This window comes from Miscanthus floridulus, chromosome 1, assembly GCF_019320115.1.
Source record: "Miscanthus floridulus cultivar M001 chromosome 1, ASM1932011v1, whole genome shotgun sequence".
Taxonomy (NCBI): Eukaryota; Viridiplantae; Streptophyta; class Magnoliopsida; order Poales; family Poaceae; genus Miscanthus; species Miscanthus floridulus.
The window spans coordinates 83,102,849-83,128,802 of NC_089580.1; the positions used below are offsets into that span (position 1 = coordinate 83,102,849).

The window sequence follows — 25,954 nt, forward strand, 5'->3', positions numbered from 1 at the left end:
CATCATTGCGACCAACTCCATTTCACTTCTAACTTCTTCACACTTGCTCAAATGTGCCAACCACCAAGTGTATAACCTTGTGCACATGTGTTAGCATATTTTCACAAACATTTTCAAGGGTGTTAGCACTCCACTAGATCCCAAATGCATATGCAATGAGTTAGAGCATCTAGTGGCACTTTGATAACTGCTTTCCGATACGAGTTTCACCCCTCTTAATAGTATGGCTATCAAACCTAAATGTGATCACACTCTCTAAGTGTCTTAATCACCAAAACAAAATAGCTCCTATGGTTTATACCTTTGCCTTGAGCTTTTTGTTTTTCTCTTTCTTCTTTCTAGGTCCAAGCACTTGATCATCATCATGGTGTCTTCATCATCATGCTATGATCTTTGTTTGCTTCGCAACTTGGAGTGTGCTACCTATCTCATGATCACTTGATAAACTAGGTTAGCACTTAGGGTTTCATCAATTCACCAAAACCAAACTAGAGCTTTCACGGGCCAAGCTCCTTGTGCCTCTGGTCCACCTCGTCATCGTCCTCGTCCTCATCCTCATACGCAATGCCTATGGACCCTGTAGGTGCTTGGCTAGACAAACCTAAGCCTCCTCTGCCTATAGAAGGAACGTGCATGTCTTGCGTCGTGGCTATCCTGCAACCACAACGAGCAGCCACACGACGTAGCCGACATGACAGTCTTTGCTGTGCAAAATAATGTTAACTAAAAGAATTTAATGTATTAATAATATATTTCAAAGAATATTTTGAATCTTACATCTAGGAAGCTATGCGTATCGTCGTCCCTAACTCTCGGATGAAAACGCTCAATGTCTTCAACCGAGCATTTGAGGGTATTGCCCTGCAACAAAGTTCACAGTAAGATTGTGGTGGACATTGAAAAATGAGGACGCTACTAATCTAGTACAGAGTACTAGTTAATTCCTGACCAGTTCCTCAACTCTATCTGTTGCACTAAATTATAAGGATGCTACGACTTGAAGGTGCCACTAACTAAAATAGAGACCTCAAATGCAGAATGTATTGTTATGCAACTTAACATAGAAAAATAAGGCAATTGACTTACCACTCTATCCAAGATTGGTCCTGCCTCCACCTGTCTTCCTACACGAGTAATTTGGTCGTACGCCGTGTCTTCATCGTCGAAGGACTCGATGTTGGCGTAGTCATCTTCTGTCCATTGTAGCCTTAGCCTACAATGTGTCACATGTTGATACCAAGCTTGGTAGCGCCTATACTCACAGTTCGTGTGTGACTTGTTGTTCTCATCCACGTTGTCATGCAACATCTCTCATTATTCAATGTAGTACTGGTGGTGTTTCTCCCAATCAAAAATATTTCTATCCTTCTGACGATCCAACCCGCACGTCACGTAAGATGTTAGTTTCTGGCAGGTATGAAATTAATGCTGTAAAACAATGGCGCCTAAGCTATATGATGCGACTATTTGATGTAAGCTTCTTAAGAAAGGTACATAGTGATTGAAGAAATCATACGTAACAATATAATCATATGTAAGCTTCACTATGGAAAATGTTACCATGTGGGTTCCAAAGAAAGAAGAGAAAATAGATCACTACATGGGTTGAACCCATAGTCCTATAACTTGCCATAATGATGAGAACAAGAAATGCCCATACACGCAAATTCATCTCAATCGATGTACATGTCATCATATTAAAAGTGCACGTATGTCATCATTACTTCATCTTATATAGGAATTAATGGAAATGGACCATCATGAGACAATTAACATAGCAAAACACTTACTTGTGTAAGTAAACGCCAGTCGAGAACGGAGTCGTTGGCCAAAGCTATCTCACTCCAAATTGGCGTGCAACTCTATCTGGCAGGTGGAACTCGACAGCATAGAAATAGATTAGAGGGCACCCCATCCTGTAGAAGTCATTGTCGCACCCACACATGTTGCTAAACTAAAAAGGAAGTGCCCCCTCTCCATCGTATGGCTCCCACGACACCTGCAACATGTCCAAACAAGATGTTAGATGCTATACTAAACTATTTCAAACCAGCATGGGAAATAAAATTTACTTACACTAGATGCCATAAGCGTGTCTAGATTGTTTGTGAATTTAATGTACGCCCGCTCTAACCTCACGTGCAAAACCCTAACCTGGTCCCAAAGGTACGCCCACGTCGACTGTCGATGTGGAGGCTGACCTGGGAACCACTCATGACTAGCCAGAACCTCGGGACGACCAACTGGTAGACGAGCCCACATCCACAACTAGAGAAAGTACACACATCCACCAAGTGACGATGAGGACAAAGTCCGATGACACGCCTCACAAAGTTGTCGGTAAAGAAAACCCAACACTGCAGAGCCCTAGCTGTACTGACCCGCCTAGTCCTAGGTAGTGAGGCAGTGGACCCACATCCACAATGTAGTGTCACCCATGGCGTCAGGGAAGAGAACGTAGGCAAACAGGTGTAGGATCCATGCCCTGTAGTAGTACCCAACTGTCTCCTCATCTGCCTTCTTAGGGCACTGTGTGAACTCTTACCGAAGCCAGGAGATTAGAACTCCAGAACTGCGAGCCCCTTGCTCGCCAACCTCACGCCCAAGAAAGGCCTCTACTCGTGCTCTTCAACCTTCTGACCTGCACTGCCCAGTCACTGCATTGCCATGAATCCTCAGACCTAGCATCTTCTGATAGTCTTGGAGCGTGACTGTCATCTCTCCGAAAGGCAAGTGAAAGTTGTGAGTCTTCAGCCGCCATCTACATTTTAGACAAAGCAAGATTACATGTCAAAAAGGCAAGCACACAAACAAATGGCCATGAATGGAGGTAATGATTGAAGATAATACCTGTCAACCAATGTAGTTATGGCCGCTGAGTTGAACTTGGGCAACCCACGACGAACCTAAAAAGAGATGACATCTAGGCCAGCTCTTTATAGGAAAGGAGTGTACCTGTTGTCGTACTGCATGTCCAAGAACACATTGTGGGTTCTAGGATGAAGGAGCGGAAGGTCCTGCATGGAATAAAACATAGTCTCCCGTTACTTTATGAACACATGTACGCTCATAAAAATTTGAACAAGACGTATAGATTATTACCTGCCCCTCCGCTATGAGACATCCTCGGTGGGTCTCCTCATACGCCGGGTTGAGCAGGTGGAATTGCGCCATCCTACAAAAAAGTCAATGAAATGCAAATTCAATATACAATGAAACATAAACTTAGAAATGTACAGGTAATTGACACAATTACAAGCATAAACTGAGACATGCATAATTAATTGAATGAATACAACAAATATAAAATAATGAAAACAACCAATAGTCGCACCTCTCTAATCTGCCAATGGCAAGTGCATGAATTGTGGGCCAGTCTACCGCACTTGCCGCACTCGTACTGCTCGGGGTCAGTAAGAAATGGGGTTTCTCTCCCACGCCTCGTTCTTCTAGGTATCTGGTCCATAACCATCCTGTGCCTTATCCTCTTCCTTGATCCACGCTTGTTTCAACGGTAAGCTAGATCCGCAATGTACTTTGGCCCATCATATGGAGGCCACTCTCCAGGGTCCTAGAAAGGCACGAAGCGAGGGCTCCATATATGTACAAGCATGTCGACACTAAGCTCATGAGGTATCTAGCTCTCGATATTAAAGTTGCGATGCCTAGTTGCTGCCACCAAATGAGAACATAGAAAGTGGTACTGCCTTGGTTTAGCACAAGTGCATGTGAAATCTTAGAGGATTACCACATGCATCCTCAACTCTTGGACCTCGTCGTCGGACATTGTACCGCCCCTATGCTCGACCTAATAAGTCCTTGTGGCATGGTCAAAACATGTAACCTCATGTATGCCAGCCCTTTCATTTGCCTTCTCTAGGCGTGTCTTTAGTTTTGGAGCCCATATCTCTCCATCACTCCGCAACTTCAATGCATAGGCGTGTCTATCGTTGAACCAGGCAATAAGCTTATAGAAGGTGAATTGAACGATTGCATTCATGGGTATACCACGTATCCCCAATAGCAACTTATTGAATGACTCCGCCATGTTGCTGCACTAAAACTCGTACCTCCATCCACTAGCGTCATGAGCTCTTGTCCATTTCTCCAAATCCCTCATCAAACCTATGAGCCATTGTCTACCTTCTGCATTTGATGCGGTTCTGACCTGCTCCAACTTTTTCTAAAAGTACTTGTCCTCAAGCTGTCGAGCAGTCTCCTAGAACAGATCAAAGTTATCCTTCACACCATTCTTCCGAAGTAGATTCTCGACAAGGTGCCGAGTACACCAACGATGGTGCAAAGGTGCATACCCCTCTATCTGCTCTCGCACGGCATTAAGTATGCCCTGGTGCCTATTAGATATGACGCCAACCTCCTTGCCAGGCCTAGCCACATGTATCTAGATTAGCCTCAAGAACCATCCCCAACTGTCATTGTTCTCTTTCCCAACCAAAGCAAATACCAAAGGAACCAACTTGTTGTTCATGTCACAGGATATGGCTATAAGAAGTGTGCCCTGATATTTATCAATCAAGAACGTACCATCAGTGGAGAAGACGGGACGACAGTGCCTAAAGGCCTCAACACACTGAGGGAAGCACCAGAAAGCACAGAAGAATATCTACCTCCCATCCTTCCATTCATTTAGTTTTTGGATGTACTCATAATGCATGCCTAGATTCACCGCTTTGATTGCATTGAAAAGTACTGGTAGCTGCTCATACCCATCCTCCCAGTCCCCATATATCATCTTCCATGCTCGCTGCTTAGCCCTCCAAGTTTTACCATAAGTTATCACATAACCTCCATACAACGCCTCAACGGTCCTAATAATTGTCCTAACCTTCTTATTGGGTTCTCCCTGCAATATTCCCATCAACCGCTTGGCAATAAGGGTAGATGTCAACTGCTGATGCTTCAGTGTCAGCACATGGTCAGCACAATTGTGTGGCCCGATAACTTTTGTGATCTTCCACTTTTTGGTGACCTTTTGCTTCCTTGCACAAACCCTCCATGGACAGCGTTCCTTGTCACACACAACTATGTAACAGTGCTCCGCATATGAATGCAAGACCTTGTAAGGTCTCTTTCGTATCACTTCAAACGCCTACAACCGCCTCTTCAATGTAGGGAGGTTCTTGAATACCCTACCCTTCTCAATTACCATGTTAGGGCCGCCCTCAGGAGCTTCTAGGAGCTCATCATCACGTCCTTCTGCACAGACCTGATTGGAATGAGCAAGATCGCTGAACTCGTGAACTCTTGGATCATGACGGCCGAGAAAGATACGCCTCGACATCTCAACATCACTCTCTGTTAGCTCTCCAACAGGACGATCATCATCAGAATCAAGAGCCCTTGCCATCTCATATGGCTTCGAATCATTCATAATTTCAACACTATTGGAGCCACAGAATCCATCTCCACAGTGTACTTGCGCAGCAACAGTAGGCACATCCACATTGTCAGGAATGTCTCCTGCAATATAAGTAGAAAAATGAGGAAAGAATGAAAAAATGATATAAGGGAGGGGGTAAGCTCCCAATAACCATGTGGATAAGACACTTACTTGGATGATTCTATGTCAAAGGGATCTCATGAGGAGGATCTGGCACAACATCATGAGTCTGACAACTAGCTCATTGGGGGTCGATTGAGCATCGAGAACCATAGGTGCAACCTCCACATTCATATCAGGTTCCGGGACGAGAGGGTCAAAGTGTGCCTGCTGACCCATTGGTGGGGAAAACCCATGAGGGATAGGATCAACTAACACCCGATGTACAACCACGTCCAAACTTTAGAACTGGCACTTCATAGCCGATCTCACATAGTTCTCTCACTGGTCTGCACACCCAATTGGGATCATCTTCCTTAAGATGTTGGGAGGGGAACCTAGGTGAAGTACACCCTCCACTGTGATGCCATCATCTCCCTGGCAATGTAGCTCCTCCCGAGCCCTTGCAACCAACTTACTAAATGAAGGCTTCTCATTGAATAACACAGGCACGCTTTCCATCTCAACAAACTCAACATATCCATAGTGATCTCTTTCCACGGCGCCTCCATGATATATGCTCACTAGGTTGTCCATCTAGTTCATACACATAAGGACGCACAATTCCTTTAGTCCAATATAAATGAAGCATACTAAGTAGAAGTTCTCTAGTATGTAATAACTAACTAAATAGATACTATCAATTCACTACTCACTACTAAGTACTACTAACTATGTCAAGTAACTATCTAACTAACTATGTAACTAAGTATATAACTTTTTAACTATCTTACTAACTATATATCTAACTATGTAAAGTATCCATCAATCAACCTATCAGTCTAAATATCTTTCTACCTATCTAAATCACTACCACACTAACCAACTAATAACCACTGTTAAATAACAAAATTTAAAAACTAATGTACCTCGAGTGCAGGGGAGGCACAGTCGGTCGACAAGAGGCAGAGACGCTGACGGGGAAGCTGTCGTGCGCCCACACGTGCACTCGGGCGACAACCGGAGTGGCCAAGCGGGCGGGGACGGGCGGCCACAGGAGGCCGGCAAACGGCACCCTGCTACCGATCTAAGACCCTGGCTGCCCTTGTGGAGCGGTCAAGGCAGGGCGGCGTAGCAGGGGCTGGCGCGGTCGCGGCCGTCCAGGTTCGACGACAGGTGGGGCATGGCGCCTCGCGGCTCGGTGCGCGGGGTGGGGATGGGCATGGTCGGGCAGTCCCAGCCGACGCGGCGCAGCACGGTGTGCGGGGCGGGGCGTAGCTCACCGGCGACCGGGACGGGGCGCAGTTGGTCGACGCATAGGACAGGGCGCGTGGGCTGGCGCGCGGCCGGCCGGCGCACGGGACGGGGTGGGGCGAGCTTGGGCACGTGGGGCGGTGCGTGATCGGCTAGGGCGCGGGACGGGGCGGGGCAGGGCGTGGCTGGCTGTGGCGTCGGTGCTCAAGGCGGGCTCGCATACCGACGCGGAGCAGCGTGAGACAGAGGCGTGAGAGAGAACGAGAGAGGGAGAGAGGAAAGGAAGGAGGAGAGAGAAAATAGACCCACCTATAAGGCCGGTATGGCGCCAAGATATCTGGCGTCGGGCTCGACGCCATGGTGCCTGCCAGGTCACCGCCATGTTTTCATTGACGCCTACGTGGCCTCAAAACCTAGGCGCCATATGCACTGGCACCGAGACGTGTAAGCTCGGCGCCGAGCTAAGGGTCCAGATTTTGAAATCTTACCTCCATGGCACATTTGTCAAAAACTTTCGAAAAAGGGCAAAAAAATCAGGCACTATGCCCGCGTGTGCCGGGGCCGCCGCCGCCGTTGGCAAGAGCTGCGACTGGTTCGAGGGTTTAGGGAGATGCGCGAACTCCAGTGCGCAGATGCGAAGGGGAGGGAGATGGAGACGCGCGAGCTCCTCGTGCGCATGGAGCCGAGGGAGGAGGGAGACGCGTGAACAGGTGTCCTCGTCCACGACCCCAGGAGCACGGCAGCGCACAGGTGACTGCGGGTGCGCTCCACGGTGTTTGTTGCGGCGTACGCAGAGTCGAGCAAGGAGGACGGCGCAACGGCGACGTGCCATGGCCGGAGCTCCACGGCGGCGAAGTCGACTGGCCGCACGCGAGCCTGCGCAGACGTAGCGGGACCAGCTTGCCGCGCGCGGGGAAGCGGACCGCGAGCGACCGCGCGGGAGGAGGCGGGCGTCGAGCAGCGTGGGGAGGGGGGGAAGCAGAGCGCGCGCGAGGAAAGTTTGCGGCGGCGCAAGGATCCGAGCCATAGGCAGAAGAAACGAGCTGGGTCTCCCCAACGCAGATTCGATCGTTTCTTGTTGCATCGGTACGAGAGAAGACCGGTTTTCGTTTGGAGGAAACGGTTTCTCCTTATTTTCTTCTCTCTCGTAATAAAGCTACTGCCACGTCAACAAATTATTCAATTGTCGAGGTAATTAAGATAGATAGAAACTATTATAAATATCCCATTAGAACTGCCCCTACTCTATACTCTGGTGTGCAGATAATGAGTTTTTTTTCCGGTATATATAGAATTAAAAAGAGTATGCTCCTACAAGTTAGCAACATGGCCTTGTTGCAGCATATATTCAACTATAGAACTTTTCATGTTCAAACCCTCTGTAGGTAGTACGTACTTGGAGCATTCATTGTTTATTAATTAGAGAGTCTTTCAAATTACACCATTTGTCCTATAAAAAATATCATTCTTACCTTTCCCTAAAATCAAATATTTTAATTCTAACCAGATATATATGTAATAATATAACAATATTTATTGTACAAAATATATATCGTTAGATAAATCGCTGAATATATTTTGATAATAACTTATTTAGAGATATAAATGTTGCTAATATTTTCTACATACCTAGTCAGCATGAATCCTATAGCGATATGTTTTTAATAGAAATGGTAGTTCACTCCAAATTGTTATTCTTCTTTCCGTTGGGTTCGAGGACAAACTGAGATAAGATGATGGTTCCGTTCTCAGCCTGTTCGCTTGCTCGTAAACGATCGTAAATTTCCAGTCGGGAACAGTGTTTTTCTCTCACACCAAACCAGCCAGCAGTAAATAATCCACGATACGATACGGCCCGAACAGGCTCCTAGTTTTCTAGCATACAATTATCCTGTATCTGTATTTGGTTAAGAGGATGGTTATCTCTGTTTTGCGCTGGTCTTGCAAATGTTTTAGTGGAGCCCCTCGCCCTCGCCTTACCTGACACAGTACTCTATAGTTCAGTTCAGAAGTCTGCCCTTCTCCGAAAGAGAACTAGCCGAAAGGGACAAGTAGTCGAGCCGAGTCAGATGAGGGAGGAGTAACCGAGGAGAAGTCAATGCTGTTCTAGCTGTCCAGCTCCTTTTCCAAAGAGAGCAGAGAAGGTCAACCACCTTTCGCTTGACGCTAGCAGCGATCTCGATCTGCGGAGGACGAGACTGCAACAACCTGACAATCTCTCGAGTTTCTTCATCCCCTTTCTCCCAACGGCATCAATTCAGCCCTTGGATGATCAGGCATGGCCATGGAGGCCCCTCCTGGCCCAATTTGCAGTGCCTGGTGCGGCGGAAGCCGGCGACGGCGAGCTCCGCTGGCTGGGCTGAAGACGCCGACAGGGGAGGTGGCCAGCGCCTCGCCAGGACGCTATCTGTTCCCCACCTCGCCGCCATCGGTACGCACAGGTCCTTGGGGGTTCGGACTTCAGTTTCAGTGGGCATGCAGTCTCTTTCCTGACTCTGGATGGAGAGGGTTCTTGTGCTTTCACTGAATCTACTACTACTCTCTCAGATTTAGGCAATGCAAGATGTGCCTCACTTGAACATACGCACATGATCCTCAGGTGTCGGTTCGACGATTGGCGCCGGCATCTATGTCCTAGTTGGAACCGTGGCTCGTGAGCACACCGGGCCAGGCCTGACGCTCTCCTTCCTGATAGCCGGCGTCGCCGCGGCGCTTTCAGCATTGTGCTATGCTGAGCTCTCCTGCCGTTTCCCTTCAGCTGGGAGCGCCTATCACTACTCCTACATCTGCATTGGAGAGAGGTACATCTGCAAATGTACATTGGCATCGGTTTCTTTCTATTTCCCCCTCTCTGCCTTACTTGGTGGTGGTGCATGAACACTAGTATCCATCATAAGGAGAAACGTCGGTCCCTCTCTCACCTTAGCGTTTTGCTCTTCTTCCTGACAAACTATGTCCAGTGTTGCTTGGCTGATTGGGTGGGCCTTGATCCTTGAGTATACCATTGGCGGATCATCAGTGGCACGTGGCATGTCGCCAAACTTGGTAATTCTATCTATTATATTAAGTTATCTCTTCAGAGAAGTGATCTTTTCGTAACAAGGTCACCAATATCCTTTTTCAGGCTCTATTTTTCGGTGGCCAAGATAAGTTGCCGTTCTTTCTAGCACAAGTGCATGTCAAAGGGCTTGACACCCCACTTGATCCATGTGCTGCTATTCTTGTTCTGATAGTTACTGCATTACTCTGTCTGGGAATTAAAGAGGTACTAGCACTGAGCCTACAACTTGTCTTGGAAATTTTGTTCTCCATCGTTTCAGTTATGCAGTTACATGAACCTTTGTGGTGTGGATTCTACAATCTTGGTTTTTCTTTTGTGTGTTAGTGCCCTTTCTAGACACAAGCACATTTATCCATCAGATAGATACAGATAGTAATATGGAAATGTGTTGATGCCACACTCTTTTTGTGTCGTCATTTGTGCTCCAGTATAGATTAAAATGTTTCTTGTTCTATGAAATTATGACTCCACTTGTTCTGGAGTTCAACAGTTGGCTACTTTCAACTTAAAAGTATACACTCAAGTATGAGCTATGTCCTCATCAGAGCTCATCTGTGGAAGGCATCATCACCACTGCAAATATCATAGTGATGCTCTTTGTCATCTGTGCTGGTGGATGGCTAGGATTCAGGAATGGCTGGGTTGGTTATAAAGTGCCAGAAGGGTATAGTAAAATTTCTTGATTCATATAGCCGAATCAGTACATTGAACCCCTATTTGGATTTTGAAACTTATTTGGCTGGTACACAGTTATTTCCCTAATGGTGTCAGTGGAGTTATCTCTGGATCAGCAACCCTCTTCTTCGCATTCATTGGCTTTGACACAGTTGCTAGTATGGCCGAGGAGGTCAGCTTACATTCATGCACAAAATGTCATTTGTGTTCCTGTAAATGCTGCTCCAGCTTGTGCACACCAGTTACATGATCGCCTTTAATTGGGTTTGCCAAAGTGATTTCCAGGTAAAGAATCCTCGGTGCGATCTTCCATTGGGAATGGGCCTGACCTTGTCCCTGTGTTGCTTCCTCTACATGATGGTTTCTGCTGTTGTGGTCGGTTTGGTGCCGTACCACGCGATGGATCCGGACACCCCTATTTCTTCTGCGTTTGCGCGATATGGGATGCAGTGGGCCGAGTAAGTTCCAGGTTACCTTCCAGCTGAAATGCTGAATGATCCAGCTGCGATGGAGGTTATTTGCACATCTTGTGTATTATGTCAGTTATTGAGCAATTTTTACTCCACTGAATTGTAGGTATGTTGTTTCCAGTGGAGCTGTTCTTGCTCTTGTGGCATCCCTGATAGGCGGTATTCTTCCCCAGGTATACTTATGAACCAAAGCATTGTCGAGTTCCCCGTTTCATTTCAGTTACTTTCCTGCTTCTGTTAGGACTGAGTAAAAGAAATGCAAAAACTACTGTTTTGAAATGTGCTGTAGTTAAATGAAATATGTGAGATCGTTAATGATCTTTTAGAAAATTAAACAAAAGAGGAGCGACTCAAAGGCCAGAACTGACACCAAACCTTGAGGTCACCATAGCTGATGGCAGGAAATGCTACAATTGTGTGCAGAAAGGACACCTGAGCTACAGCTGTCCTTTCACAGAGAATTGTGGTGGCCGCAGTGGAGCTTTCAGAGGTTCTGATGGTGGTGGCTATGGAGGATACCATGGTGTCCATGGCCATTGAGGAGATTATAGAAGCTGAGGTGGAGGCCAAGGTAGTTCCAGGACCAATGTGGCATGATGAGAAGGGCTTGGTGGCAGAACTTGTGTTCAGAAATGACATGTGGTGTTACATGACAAAAAGAAATCAACAGTCACCATCACAAGCAATCTTGTGCAACATGATCTCACCAAACACATTGAAATTGATCTGTTCACCATAAGGTGGATAGCATGGCATCAAGACTAGTCTAGTAACAATTGCCGAGAAAATGGTGGTGAACAAATATGTAACAAGGCATGCGTGATTAATATGTTTGCCTATCTTGAGGGTATGTTTTGTTGTAATATGTAAAAGTATTAGGTACTTCCTGTGGAATTCAGTTAACTACAGAGTGGAATGGTGAGAGAAGGTTACCCACCAGTTTTCCCAAACAAACTAACACAAACAAAGTAATCATTAGGTTTATTTAAAGTAGAAATGTAGCATGGTCATTGTATATTCCATTTGAGGAAGAATCGTTTATCAAAAGTTAAACCTTGAATGGCTGACTAATAATTGTTTACATGTTGCTTTTGGTCAGCCAAGAATTATAATGGCTATGGCTAGAGATGGATTGCTCCCGCCACTGTTCTCAGATGTTAATCGAAAAACTCAAGTGCCAATCTTGAGCACAGTATTAATTGGCATATGTGCTGCTATCCTGGCCTTTTTCATGGATGTCTCCCAATTGGCAGGGATGGTAATATGCTAATCATCATATAAAAATGGCAGCAATGCTGGATATAGAGGTACTCCAGATGATAACAGTTTCTTGATCTGTTTGTTCAGGTAAGCGTGGGAACCTTATTGGCATTTACTACGGTTGCCATTTCTGTTTTAGTAGTAAGATATGCTCCTCCGTATGAGATGCCAATGGAAGTGGCTCTTGCAGGATCATCTGAGTCACTAGCTTCATTCTCTGGGCACTTAGAGCATGATGAGCAAAATTCAGAAGATCCTTTTGGCAATGGTAATGAGAATATTTTTTTATGAACTGTTAAGTTCAAGTTATAGCAGGAACTATGTTTGCCTTTTTTTAGCAAGTAACTTGCATTCACACTGTAATAAGGTGCTGGCTGAACTTCATATGTTAGCAAGTTATCTGCACCAGCAAGGCAGCAACGTTAGAAACGCATTAGCAACTTGCATCTTCTTCTTGTTTGATAATGAAGCTGGCTGACACGTTAGCAGCGCTTCCTTGATATATTTGTTTTATTATCATTTGTTATTTGTATGAATTGCTTGCAAGTATCTGCACCAGCATCCCATTATTTCAGATATCATATTACAGCATTTCTAGCTTTACCTTCATGATTACAGAGATGCTCTAATTCGTTTTCTGACTTTTTCCCCCATTGTATCTGGAATTAGTTCAAGAAGCACTTACTGTCATTGAGGTAGCCAGCAAAGTGAGGCGACAGAAAGCCATTGGAAACATAGTATTGATATGTGTCGGAGCCATCATCTTGATTTCTGCGGTTTCTGTCTCCTTTTTGCCATTGTAAGTGATAGGTCTCCACCTCCTGTATCCCTGCGGGCACTCTTTCAAATATCTACAATACACAAACAAAGTAATTGTGAACACTGTTCCTTGAGCTTGAAGAGTGTGACCACAACTGCATATTATTATTTTCTTTTGCCAGGAAAAGGCAACATCATCTGATCCTGTTTTGCTTTCTATAGTTATGTGCAAACGATTGCATGCACTGTAGGCGGATTGGTAGTGTTGAGTTCTTCTATTGTGCTTTTGTGCATTGGACAAGACAAGAGATTTTTGGGACAAACTGGAGGTACAAGCCAAGGAACATAGACATTTAGCATTTCTGTAAAGTTGATGAACTCTGAGTGATAAATATGGTTTTGCAATTCAATGCAATCTCAAATTAGCTATGTCCCTCCTAGGTTTCATGTGCCCGTTGGTCCCATTGCTTCCAATTTGTTGCATCATCTTCAACTTATACCTGCTTATGAACCTCGGGTAAGAAATATAGCTTACAACCATCTTTGTTTTGTTCATCCTTTATGCAAAATATAGCTTACATTCCTGCTATTGTCTTGCATGGTGTGCAAATTTCATAAGACTGTTTGTTTGATCAGGCAACACACATATTCTTTTAAGCTAATAATATGCAGTTTTATGAAGCCAAACAAAATTTAACTATTTAGTTTACAATATATTGAGATGTCTGAACTCAGAATCTCCAGATAGCAATCTATGCTTTGTCGGAATCCTGAAGATCATCTTCACCTTAAGTTTCAACTCAAATGATTTCAGGAGTCACACATGGATTCGTGTTTCCATATGGCTGGTGGCTGGGGCCCTCATATACTTCTTCTATGGCCTGAAGCATAGTTCACTGGCAAGCATGGCCTACCATCGCATATCACCTTTGTAGTTCAATGTTGGGTAGAGTTCTTTTACATTTTGATAGCAGAAAATGAAAGCACATGGCGACTACAGAAGCTGTTTTCTCAAAGATGTCTGGGGGTTTCTGATCCCTGCAGTTTTGAAGGAGGACCAGCATAATGAACATAGACAGGCACATGTACGAAAGAAGTATGTCCAGTCTCGTATGAGCTTGTTTCTTTCTCTGGCAATTGCACAAACTACTGGAACAGTTTACAGTTACCTCTGTAAGTTTCTGATTTTTTTTTCTTGGTTAAAGAGGATGACTACGGCTGGGTGTTTGGTCTGTGGAATGAAGTAGTTCATCATCATCTCACTCTTTAGTTTTTTGTTTGGTTTGTGGAATGGAATAAGTTGATCCATCACTACCTTGTTCCTCACAAGCTAGTAATTAGTATTAGTATGAGAAATATGACCATTTTACTAAATTTAAGATTAATGACGCACACTCCGTCTAAAATAGCTTTCCTAAACCAAATACTCCATACAAGAGATATTCACTATTTTTTTGAAAAGAAATTACTTTTTTTCGGCAATTTTCATTTGTACGATGGTACCGTCAAACCATTCGTCTCCTCCGGTTTAAAGAAACATGAAATGAAGCGGTAATAACAATCGGTATAAATAAAACAGTAATTATAATAAAAAAACAAAAAAGATTCAATTTAAAGACTCATGAAATGAAGCAGCACCCGTTCTGTTAGGAGAGTTCGAGCACGTGCTACTAGTGGGCCTAACTAATAAGTAGAGAAGGCGGCAACGCCCGCTGGGCCGCAGCCCATTAACATATAGCACTGGGCCGACGCAGCAGTCTCACGCTCGCAGCTCGCAAGCACCACGCAGTGCGTGCAGCTTCGTCCCCTTTAGTCCCACCTCGCCCAGCCAAGCAGCACGGAGGCGGGGACTCGGCTATACAAGGAGACCCAGGGCAGCAGGCCAAGGCATACCTTTCTCGGCCTTTTGGCTAAGATCAAGTGTAGTATCTGTTCTTATCAGTTTAATATCTGATACGTGGGCCATGTGCCCACTTCGATATTAAATTTATTTTTTGTGGGGGAGGGTCCACCACAGTGGCTTGCCACTGGGGCCCTCGCGTGTCGCCCAGCCGTTGCACTGTTGGCAGGGCCTGGCGCACCCCAACCAATGCTAGCTAAAAATTTGGTTTCCCGGGCTGGTTAAACTTCTGTTAACTGAGGTGGTAGGTTCTAATTTATACCAAAAAATGATAAAACTTGGTTTGTGTTTGAACTTTAGCTAACAGGGGTGATTAGTGCTGATTAAAATGTTGGAACTTTAGGTTGCATTAGACAATCACTTACAGATAGCCACTTGTATTAAAAAAACTATTCTCTCTTTAATACTAGTCAGAGAGCCGGAGCTATACTATATATAAGAGGAAATTGTTCGTGGTAGTTCCCCCAGCCCATAATCACTAGAGAAGGGGGTCGAAATGGGCCGGGCCGAAAAGGAACTTGTAGGCTCGTCTGGCTGATCCAACGAACCCATTCCATTCCCGTCCGTCCGTCCATCCGCCATGGCGACCGCCACGCTGCTGAGCTCCTCCTTCGCCATGCCCGCCGCCGCCTGTAGGGCCTCCTTGGGCTTCGCCACGTCGCAGCTCGCCGGCCTCTCCCTCTCCGCCGGCGCCGCAACTCCAACCGCCGTCGCCCTGCAGCTCCAGCCCATTGTCGCGCGTAAGTCTTCGATCTCGATTTCGATTTGATTTTCTGTTGTTTCCTTGTTCGTTTGCTTCCCTTGTTTACTGTACGCACGAGCCTTTGGATTTCGTGGTTCCTCTGCTCTTATCTGAATCTTCAGCCGTCTTGGCTGTTCCATTCTTCTTCTCCGCCTCTCCTCTGGTAGTAACTGATTCAGCTAATCTTCAGAGCATTTTATTCTTTTAAAGATAAATCGGCACCTGATTGATTGACGAGATGATGGAGTGTGCTGTGTGTGTTCAGGGCGGGTGTGCCCGTTCACGGACAAGAAGACGAACCGGGCCAACAAGGTGTCCTTCTCCAACCACAAGACGAAGAAGCAGCAGTTCGTGAACCTGCAGTACAAGAAGCTGTGGTGGGAGGCCGGCAAGCGCTTCGTCAAGCTGCGCCTCTCCACCAAGGCGTTCAAGACCATCGAGAAGCACGGCCTCGACGCCGTCGCGCGCAAGGCCGGCATGGACCTCAACAAGAAGTGAGAGCAGCCAAACAAACTAGTGGTGTGGCACTAGCTTAGCATTGACATTCACGGGGTCGTCTCGTCTGTCTGTCTGCCTGCCTCCTGCTGTTCTTTCACAATCAAATCACAGCATTATATCTCCTTTATTTACTTTCCTCCCCAGTTTGATGTGTGTACCATACCAATCAGTGTAGGCAGATCGAGGTTGCACATATATGTTTTTGGTCTCGTGTTGGGAGCTAAGGTTTCCTCATCTGAATCGATCGTGTTGGGAGCAAAATTCAGAAGATACTTTTGGCAATGGTAATGAGAATAATTTTTTATGAACTGTTAAGTTCAAGTTATAGCAGGAACTATGTTTGCCTTTTTTTAGCAAGTAACTTGCATTCACACTGTAATAAGGTGCTGGCTGAACTTCATATGTTAGCAAGTTATCTGCACCAGCAAGGCAGCAACGTTAGAAACGCGTTAGGAACTTGCATCTTCTTCTTGTTTGATAATGAAGCTGGCTGACACATTAGCAGCGCTTCCTTGATATATTTGTTTTATTATTATTTGTAATTTGTATGAATTGCTTGCAAGTATCTGCACCAGCATCCCATTATTTCAGATATCATATTACAGCATTTCTAGCTTTACCTTCATGATTACAGAGATGCTCTAATTCGTTTTCTGACTTTTTCCCCCATTGTATCTGGAATTAGTTCAAGAAGCACTTACTGTCATTGAGGTAGCCAGCAAAGTGAGGCGACAGAAAGCCATTGGAAACATATTATTGATATGTGTCGGAGCCATCGTCTTGATTTCTGCGGTTTCTGTCTCCTTTTTGCCATTGTAAGTGATAGGTCTCCACCTCCTGTATCCCTGCGGGCACTCTTTCAAATATCTACAATGCACAAACAAAGTAATTGTGAACACTGTTCCTTGAGCTTGAAGAGTGTGACCACAACTGCATATTATTATTCTCTTTTGCCAGGAAAAGGCAACATCATCTGATCCTGTTTTGCTTTCTATAGTTATGTGCAAACGATTGCATGCACTGTAGGCGGATTGGTAGTGTTGAGTTCTTCTATTGTGCTTTTGTGCATTGGACAAGACGAGAGATTTTTGGGACAAACTGGAGGTACAAGCCAAGGAACATGGACATTTAGCATTTCTGTAAAGTTGATGAACTCTGAGTGAGAAATATGGTTTTGCAATTCAATGCAATCTCAAATTAGCTATTGTCCCTCCTAGGTTTCATGTGCCCGTTGGTCCCATTACTTCCAATTTGTTGCATCAACGTCAACTTATACCTGCTTATGAACCTCGGGTAAGAAATATAGCTTACAACCATCTTTTTTTTGTTCATCCTTTATGCAAAATATAGCTTACATTCCTGCTATTGTCTGCATGGTGTGCAAATTTCATAAGACTGTTTGTTTGATCAGGCAACACACATATTCTTTTAAGCTAATAATATGCAGTTTAATGAAGCCAAATATTTAGTTTACAATATATTGAGATGTCTGAACTCAGAATCTCCAGATAGCGATCTATGCTTTGTCGGAATCCAGAAGATCATCTTGACCTTAAGTTTCAACTCAAATGATTTCAGGAGTCACACATGGATTCGTGTTTCCATATGGCTGGTGGCTGGGGCCCTCATATACTTCTTCTACGGCCTGAAGCATAGTTCACTGGCAAGCATGGCCTACCATCGCATATCACCTTTGTAGTTCAATGTTGGGTAGAGTTCTTTTACATTTTGATAGCAGAAAATGAAAGCACATGGCGACTACAGAAGCTGTTTTCTCAAAGATGTCTGGGGGTTTCTGATCCCTGCAGTTTTGAAGGAGGACCAGGATAATGAACATAGACAGGCACATGTACGAAAGAAGTACAGAAGTGCCCAGTGTCCAGTCTCGTTTGAGAAATATGACCATTTAACTAAATTTAAGATTCATGACGCACAGTCCGTCTAAAATAGCTTGATTCCTAAACCAAATACTCCAGACTAGAGATATTCACTATTTTTTTTGAAAAGAAATTGCTTTTTTTTTGGGCAATTTTCATTTGTACGATCGTACCGTCAAATCTGAAGTGAGACCATTCGTCTCCTCCGGTTTAAAGAAACATGAAATGAAGCGGTAATAACAATCGGTATAAATAAAACAGTAATTATAATAAAAAATAAAAAAGATTCAATTTAAAGACTCATGAAATGAAGCAGCACCCGTTCTGTTAGGAGAGTTCGAGCACGTGCTACTAGTGGGCCTAACTAATAAGTAGAGAAGGCGGCAACGCCCGCTGGGCCGCAGCCCATTAACATATAGCACTGGACCGACGCAGCAGTCTCACGCTCGCAGCTCGCAAGCACCACGCACGCAGTGCGTGCAGCTTCATCCCCTTTAGTCCCACCTCGCCCAGCCAAGCAGCACGGAGGCGGGGACTCGGCTATACAAGGAGACCCAGGGCAGCAGGCCAAAGCATACCTTTCTCGGCCTTTTATTTTTTGTGGGGGAGGGTCCACCACAGTGGCTTGCCACTGGGGCCCTCGCGTGTCGCCCAGCCGTTACACTGCTGGCAGGACCTGGCGCACCCCTACCAATGCTAGCTAAAAATTTGGTTACCAGGGCTGGTTAAACTAAAGTCAACTGAGGTGGTAGGTTCTAATTTATACCAAAAAATGATAAAACTTCTGTAAACGGTGACCACAGGGCTGGTTTGTGTTTGAACTTTAGCTAACAGGGGTGATTAGTTCTGATTAAAATGTTGGAACTTTAGTTTGCATTAGACAATCACACTTACAGATAGCCACTTGTATTAAAAAAACTATTCTCTCTTTAATACTAGTCAGAGAGCCGGAGCTATACTATATATAAGAGGAAATTGTTCATGGTAGTTCCCCCAGCCCATAATCACTAGAGAAGGGGGGCGAAATGGGCCGGGCCGAAAAGGAACTTGTAGGCTCGGCTGGCTGATCCAACGAACCCATTCCATTCCCGTCCGTCCGTCCATCCGCCATGGCGACCGCCACGCTGCTGAGCTCCTTCGCCATGCCCGCCGCCGCCCGTAGGGCCTCCTTGGGCTTCGCCATGTCGCAGCTCGCCGGCCTCTCCCTCTCCGCCGGCGCCGCAACTCCAACCGCCGTCGTCCTCCTCCCCAAGAGGCAGCAGCTCCAGCCCATTGTCGCGCGTAAGTCTTCGATCTCGATTTCGATTTGATTTTCTGTTGTTTCCTTGTTCGTTTGCTTCCCTTGTTTACTGTACGCACGAGCCTTTGGATTTCGTGGTTCCTCTGCTCTTATCTGAATCTTCAGCCGTCTTGGACCGTGTCGATACGGGACCCACAGGATACCCCATAAAGGAGAGAGAAGATCTAGTCTAACTATGATTCTTCCCTTGTAATCCTAGTAGTAGTAATATTCAGTAATTCTACTAGTAACTCTCATTATAAACCGACTAGGACTCTGGCCTCCTGGCTATATAAAGGAGGGCAGGGCTCCTGAACAAAGAGAACGACAATTGTACAACACAACACTCACAATCAATCCAACGCAAAGGCTAACGCCGACTGGACGTAAGGTTATTACTCGATCCACGATCGAGGGCCTGAACTAGGATAAATCGACTGTCTCTTGCGTTAACCATCGAGTTCAGCACACGCCGAAGCCCAGACATACTGCCCCTGGTACCCCCGTGGTAGGCTATCAGTGGTAAAACATCGACAGCTGGCGCGCCAGGTAGGGGCTCTCGGCGGCTTTGCATCCGAGAGCTCGATGAACCTCGATAACATGATCTTCCCGACGGGATCAACTTTCATCTTCGGCTCATGGATCTGCGAGGCGGACAACTACGGCAGGCTCCAAAGCCATCTCCTCAAAGATCCGGATCATCATGAAGAATTTCCCATTTCGACAACTACGACGGATCAGCTCACCAGAAGATTCGCACAGCTCATAATATCCGATTCGAATAAGATTTCACGGCTACGCGCATCCGACTCAAATTCAAGCTCCGTGTCCAAGATGAAGTCTTATTCAAGTGCTTTCAAGAAACCGAGTTCTTTTTTGGCAGGATTCCAGAGCACAACCCAAAACAACTCGGATTACCCTCAGAGTTCTTTCAAAAAGTCGAGTTCTTTTCCATTTGGGCTCGACAACACGGTAAAATCCTATCAGGGATAGATCGAAAGGTCTTTCAATCCAATGCTTAGGATACCACTGACAGGAGCCCAGGAGGTCTCGTGCTAACAATAACATCGCAAGACTGTATCATCCACTGGCCAGGTTCCATTTCTGAAGATAGCGAAACCCAACTAGTCGGCACAACAACAACAGTTATTCTACCTTACCAAGAAGGAGACTCGATCTGCGACATCGAGGCGTCTACTGAAGTCATCAGCAACTCTGACAGTATGAAAACTAACACCAATAACAGAATGACTCACGCACGGGAATTGCTCATGGTTCGACGTCCTCGGTCACCATTAAACCCCCCAGAAGCATCCGATGTCAGGTCATCAGATGAATCAGAATCCAACATATCACCCTTTGCCCAGGGCTACGATGGAGAAACCAAGAGTCAGAGACAGGCTAGAGAAAGGAAAAACAAGTTGAAGAAAGGGCGCCAACACCGCGCTAGGCAGCGCAGAGAAGCTTGGATCAAATACGAGTTAGATTTGGCTGAATACGATAAAAGAAAATCACAACAAGAAGCCGAAGAAAGACGCACGGTGAATACACCTTATGATAAGATTCAAGAAGCATTAGAAGAACTCAGGGCAACTTCACATCACGGAGAGAAGTACGAACAGCTCCAGGACTTGCTCCGGTCGACGATCCCAAGAACGCATGAAGAGAGAGCCTGATCGAGACTACCCGCCAGATCAACAACCCGCAGGCAAGAAGATCAAAATCAAAGGAAGTCCACTTTCAAAAGACTTGGGCCAAGTGGAAGCCATAACGGAGAAAGTAGGAAGGAACATAATCAAGGCCACCAATTTGAACAACCAAGGAAGACCAGGAGTAGGGTGCCTACCCAGACAGCCTCGCAGACTTATTCCCATCAAAACAACACTTGGCCAGAAGGAGCCGAATCCGAATTCAAAGAAGCCCGAACGCACGACAGATTCCCCTGTTTCGCGAACAGGTTGGCATCAGTACGATTACCGCACAAATTCAAACCGTCTAACCACTCCAAGTATGATGGCAAAACCGAACCAAGGCAATGGCTTAGAATATATTCACAATCAATTGAACTAGCCGGAGGAGACGACGATATCAAAACCTTGTTCTTTCCCATGGCACTAGAAACTATGCCCCTTCAATGGTTCGACAAGTTAAATCTAGGATCTATCAGAAATTGGGAGGACTTGCAAAGAGTTTTTTGTGAAAATTTTGCAGGAATCATTACACACCCAATCACTCATGCAGAACTGAAAGGACTCAAGCAAAAGGGAGGCGAAAGTCTCAGAAATTACTATCGACGATTCGGCGAACTACGAGCTCAAGTGCATGACATCACCGAACGAGAAGTAATTGAAGCTTTCTCTCACGGAATCATGGCTAGGTGGCAATTTTAAGATTTCTGCAAAGAAAATCCGAGAAACAATGAAGAATTCAGGCGAACAGTGGAAAAGATGATTACTGCAGAAGAAAAAACACGAGAGAGGTTTCCGGATAGAAGCAACCAGGACAACCCGGACAAGCAAAATCATCGAAATAGCAGACATCAAGAAAGGAAACGTAGACCAGACAATACCGTGGCAATGATCGACAAATCAAAGAAGTTTTCCAAACCCAGAAGATATGATGACATTGAAAACATACGTTGCCCATTGCACCCTAATGGGATGCACACCATCGGAAATTGTTACACCTTCAATGATCGATACGCAAGAAAAGACAGTAAGGAGAACACCAAAGAGGACAATTAGAAAAAAGACGAAGACAACCATGAGGATATAGGATTCCAAAAACCTAGGGGAACGGTAGCAGTGATCTTCTCAGGGGCTCCAGATTGCAGGAGCAAACATCAGGAAAAACTAGCACTACGGACTATCATGACAGCAGAACCAGCTACACCAAGATATCTCAATTGGTCACAGTATCCTATCCAATTTACCAGAGAAGACCAATGGACTAGTGTGGGAAATGTAGGCCATTATCCACTGGTGCTAGATCCAACTATTGCTGGTATGACTGTCACCAAAGTATTAATCGACGGGGGAGCCGGACTCAACATCATCTTTTTGGAAACACTAAGGAAGATGGGACTACAACTCGCCAGGATGATCACACCAACAAGCACACCTTTTTATAGAATAGTACCCGGCAAAGCAGCCATGTCGCTCGGACAAATTACTCTACCAGTCACTTTTGGAACACCCTCAAACTACCGTACGGAATTCATCAAATTTGAGGTGGCGGACTTTGAGTCATCATACCACGCGATTCTCGGACAGCCAGCACTAGCGAAATTCATGGCGATACCGCATTACCCATATTTGCTGCTCAAGATGCCAGGACCTAATGGAGTACTTTTCCTTCGAAGTGACTTGAAACGCGCCTTTGACTGCGATGTTCAAGCAATCCAGATTGCAGCCAGAGCACAAGATGACCAAAGTAGAAAAGAAATAGCCACAATTGCTGCAGAGATAAGCCAAGAAGAATTAGAAATACCGGCTAAAAAGCCCAGCATCATCACGCCACCAAAAGAAGTCGACATCAAGCAGATTGACCTGGGTACTGGCGATACCTCCAAGACGGCCACTATCAGTGCTCACCTCTCGGCAAAATAGGAACGCGCGCTCACCAACTTTCTTCGAGACAACAAAGATATCTTCGCTTGGAAGCTGGCTGACATGCCAGGTGTCCCAAGAGAGTTGGCTGAGCACAGAATTGATGTTAATGAAAGCTCCAAGCCTATAAAGCAACGGCTACGACGATTCTCACCCGACAAAAAGGCAGCGATTAAAAAGAAATCACAAAACTGATGGCAGCCGAATTCATCAGAGAAATCCTTCATCCAGACTGGCTAGCAAACCCGGTCCTTGTGCAGAAGAAGAACACAAACGAGTGGCTAGGGTCTGCACTATTATCCTTTCTCGATTGCTATTCAGGGTATCACCAGATCGCATTAAAAGAACAAGACCAGAGCAAGACATCTTTTATTACTCCGTTCGATGCTTATTGTTACAAGACCATGTCGTTTGGACTAAAGAACGCCGGTGCCACATACCAAAGAGCTATCCAAACTTGCCTTGGGGATCAAATCGGTGAAAATGTGGAGACATACGTGGATGATGTAGTGGTGAAAACAAAGAACCCAGACACTATGATTGAAGATTTAGAGCAAATATTCGAAAACTTGAAGAGATGGAGATGGAAGTTGAACCCAAATAAATATGTATTCGGAGTTCCTTCAGGACAACTACTCGGATTTTTGGTCAGTCAGCGCGGGATTGAAGCCAGCACCAAGCAAATTCGAGCTATAATAGAAATGGGTCCACCTAGAAGTATCAAAGATGTGTAGAAACTAACAGGATGCATGGCGGCCCTCAACCGTTTCATATCAAGACTCGGCGAAAAGGGGTTACCTTTCTTTAAAATACTAAAGAAGACAGACAAGTTTGAATGGACGAAGGAGGCCGACGAAGCCTTCAAGAAACTTAAGGCATACCTCACATCCTCACCAATTCTCACACCCCCAAGGAAAGACAAAGACATGATGTTATACATTGCGGTGACTACTGCTGTGGTCAGCACGGCAGTAGTCGTAGAAAGAGAAGAAGAAAAACACGTGTATAAAGTACAACGACCCGTATACTACATCAGCGAAGTATTATCTGAATCAAAAATACGGTACCCGCATGTACAAAAACTACTCTACGCCCTATTGATCACTTCACGCAAGCTTCGCCACTATTTTGAAAGCCACCAGATCACAGTAGTGACAGACTTCCCGCTCGGAGACATCTTACACAACAGAGATGCAACGGGACGCATATCAAAGTGGGCAGTCGAACTCGGAGCTCTTAACATCAATTTCACCCCGCGGAAGGCAATCAAATCTCAAGCCCTTGTCGATTTTATGGCCGAGTGGACAGAGATTCAACAGCCTTTATCAGATATAATCCTTGACCACTGGAAGATGTACTTTGATGGGTCACTCAAACTAGGCAGAGCCGGTGCAGGCGTCCTCCTCATTTCTCCAGAAGGAAAACAACTCAAGTACGTCCTTCAGATATTATGGCAAGCAACAAATAACGAAGCAGAATATGAAGCCCTCATCCACGGGCTACGAGTGGCAATTACCCTCGAAATAAAAAGATTACTCGTATACGGTGATTCAGCAGTAGTCATCAACCAAGTCAACAAAGATTGGGATTGCACCAAAGAAAACATGGGTGCTTACTGTGCTGAAATACGGAAACTTAAAAAACATTTCCAAGGATTAGAAATTTTACACGTCCTACGCGATTCCAACATTGCAGCAGATGTCCTTGCCAAGCTCGGATCAGACAGAGCGAAGGTTCCACCCGGCGTATTCATAGAAGAGCTATCAGTTCCCTCTATCAAACAACCCGGTGAAATAATACATGAAATTCAGGCTAAAAGCGTTCAGATCTTGGTAATCAACACTTCATGGAGCCAAGTTTTCATCGACTATATCAAAGAAAATAAATTGCCAGCAGATAAAGCAGAAGCCACCCAAGTTGTTTGCAGAAGCAAAAACTACGTTCTAGTAGGAGATAGACTTTACAGAAGAGCATCATCATCAGGAGTACTCTTAAAATGTGTCTCATTTGAAGAAGGCTAAGAGATCCTAGACGAAATACACTCAGGTTGCTGTGGAAATCATGCCGCCTCAAGAACACTGGTTGGCAAAGCATTTCGCACCGGATTCTACTGGCCAACCGCTTTGAAAGACGCAGAAGAACTTATCAGAAAATGCAAAGGTTGCCAAATGTTTGCAAGACAAGCCCATGTACCAGCTCACAATCTTATCTGCATCCCACCTGCTTGGCCCTTTTCCTGCTGGGGGCTGGATTAAGTAGGACCCCTGAAGAAAGCAAAAGGCGGCTTCGAGTACATCTTTGTAGCAATCGACAAGTTCACCAAGTGGATTGAATACAAACCACTCGCGAAATACAGTGCAACCAAAGCAGTCGAGTTCATCCAAGACATTACGCACCGCTTCGGCATGCCCAATCGAATCATCACAGATCTAGGCTCCCCCTTCACAGCTACAGAATTCAAGAGCTGGGCACAAGACTGTGGTTTCAGTATAGACTATGCATCTGTTGCACATCCAGAAGCCAACGGACAAGTAGAAAGGGCTAATGGACTCATACTAGCCGGATTAAAACCAAGGTTATACGAAGAACTAGTGGACTATGGGTCCAAATGGATTGAAGAATTACCAAAAGTAGTATGGGGGCTACGAACTCAAATAAGCAGAGCAACAGCCGTACTGCCTGCTGACTTGATCTGGACATCACCAAAGATAGAACAATACGATGAAAGAGAAGCAGAACACACAAGAAGATTAGAACTCGACAGCTCAGAAGAAGTCAGAGTAAACGCTACCCTCCAATCAGCCAGATACCTACAAGGTTTAAGACGACACTACAACAAGAGTACCCATCCTCGATCACTACAAGTCAGAGACTTAGTGCTAAGAAGGATACAAAAGACTGACGGACGACATAAGCTATTCAGTCCATGGGAAGGTCCGTTCATTGTCACAAAAGTCACCGGACCAGGCACATACAAGTTAATAACCGAAGATAGAAAAGAAGTCAGCAATACATGGCACATCAGCCAGCTAAGAAGATTCTACGCGTAAAAACAACTCAAGAAAAAACAA

The 25,954-nt window shown here is 45.3% G+C and overlaps 2 protein-coding genes and 1 non-coding gene across 14 annotated transcripts; all 3 read left to right on the top strand.

Moving 5' to 3' along the window:
- Positions 1-8,798: 8,798 nt before the first annotated feature.
- Positions 8,799-14,194, top strand: LOC136536942 (cationic amino acid transporter 3, mitochondrial-like). Of its 3 annotated transcripts, XM_066529074.1 has the most exons (14): positions 8,799-9,185; positions 9,354-9,555; positions 9,715-9,799; positions 9,879-10,019; positions 10,361-10,479; positions 10,566-10,662; positions 10,776-10,948; positions 11,067-11,133; positions 12,060-12,218; positions 12,308-12,488; positions 12,890-13,019; positions 13,202-13,308; positions 13,421-13,496; positions 13,794-14,194. In XM_066529074.1, exons 1-14 carry the CDS (start codon positions 9,023-9,025, stop codon positions 13,912-13,914), a joined length of 1,821 nt encoding a protein of 606 aa, XP_066385171.1. In that variant the 5' UTR covers positions 8,799-9,022; the 3' UTR covers positions 13,915-14,194. The 3 variants fall into 3 exon arrangements, with proteins under 3 accessions (XP_066385171.1, XP_066385176.1, XP_066385180.1); XM_066529079.1 differs by lacking the exons at positions 13,202-13,308; positions 13,421-13,496; XM_066529083.1 differs by lacking the exons at positions 13,421-13,496; positions 13,794-14,194 and having other exon boundaries at positions 13,162-13,281.
- Positions 14,195-14,868: 674 nt separating this feature from the next.
- Positions 14,869-15,065, top strand: LOC136511625 (U2 spliceosomal RNA). The gene has a single exon (XR_010772776.1). It is a non-coding gene; the product is annotated as a U2 spliceosomal RNA (small nuclear RNA).
- LOC136536965 (large ribosomal subunit protein bL28c-like) lies at positions 14,889-17,885 on the top strand. 10 transcript variants are annotated; one of them, XR_010779100.1, is made up of 7 exons: positions 14,889-15,619; positions 15,887-16,115; positions 16,290-16,403; positions 16,805-16,934; positions 17,077-17,223; positions 17,337-17,412; positions 17,698-17,885. XR_010779100.1 is itself a non-coding variant. In XM_066529094.1 (3 exons), the coding sequence occupies exons 1-3, from the start codon at positions 15,460-15,462 to the stop codon at positions 16,341-16,343; spliced, it is 438 nt and encodes a 145-aa protein (XP_066385191.1). In that variant the 5' UTR covers positions 15,220-15,459; the 3' UTR covers positions 16,344-16,444. The 10 variants fall into 10 exon arrangements, 5 of the variants coding, with proteins under 5 accessions (XP_066385191.1, XP_066385210.1, XP_066385208.1 ...); XR_010779099.1 differs by having other exon boundaries at positions 17,117-17,223; XR_010779102.1 differs by having other exon boundaries at positions 15,221-15,619; positions 16,295-16,403.
- The last annotated feature ends 8,069 nt before the right edge of the window (positions 17,886-25,954 follow it).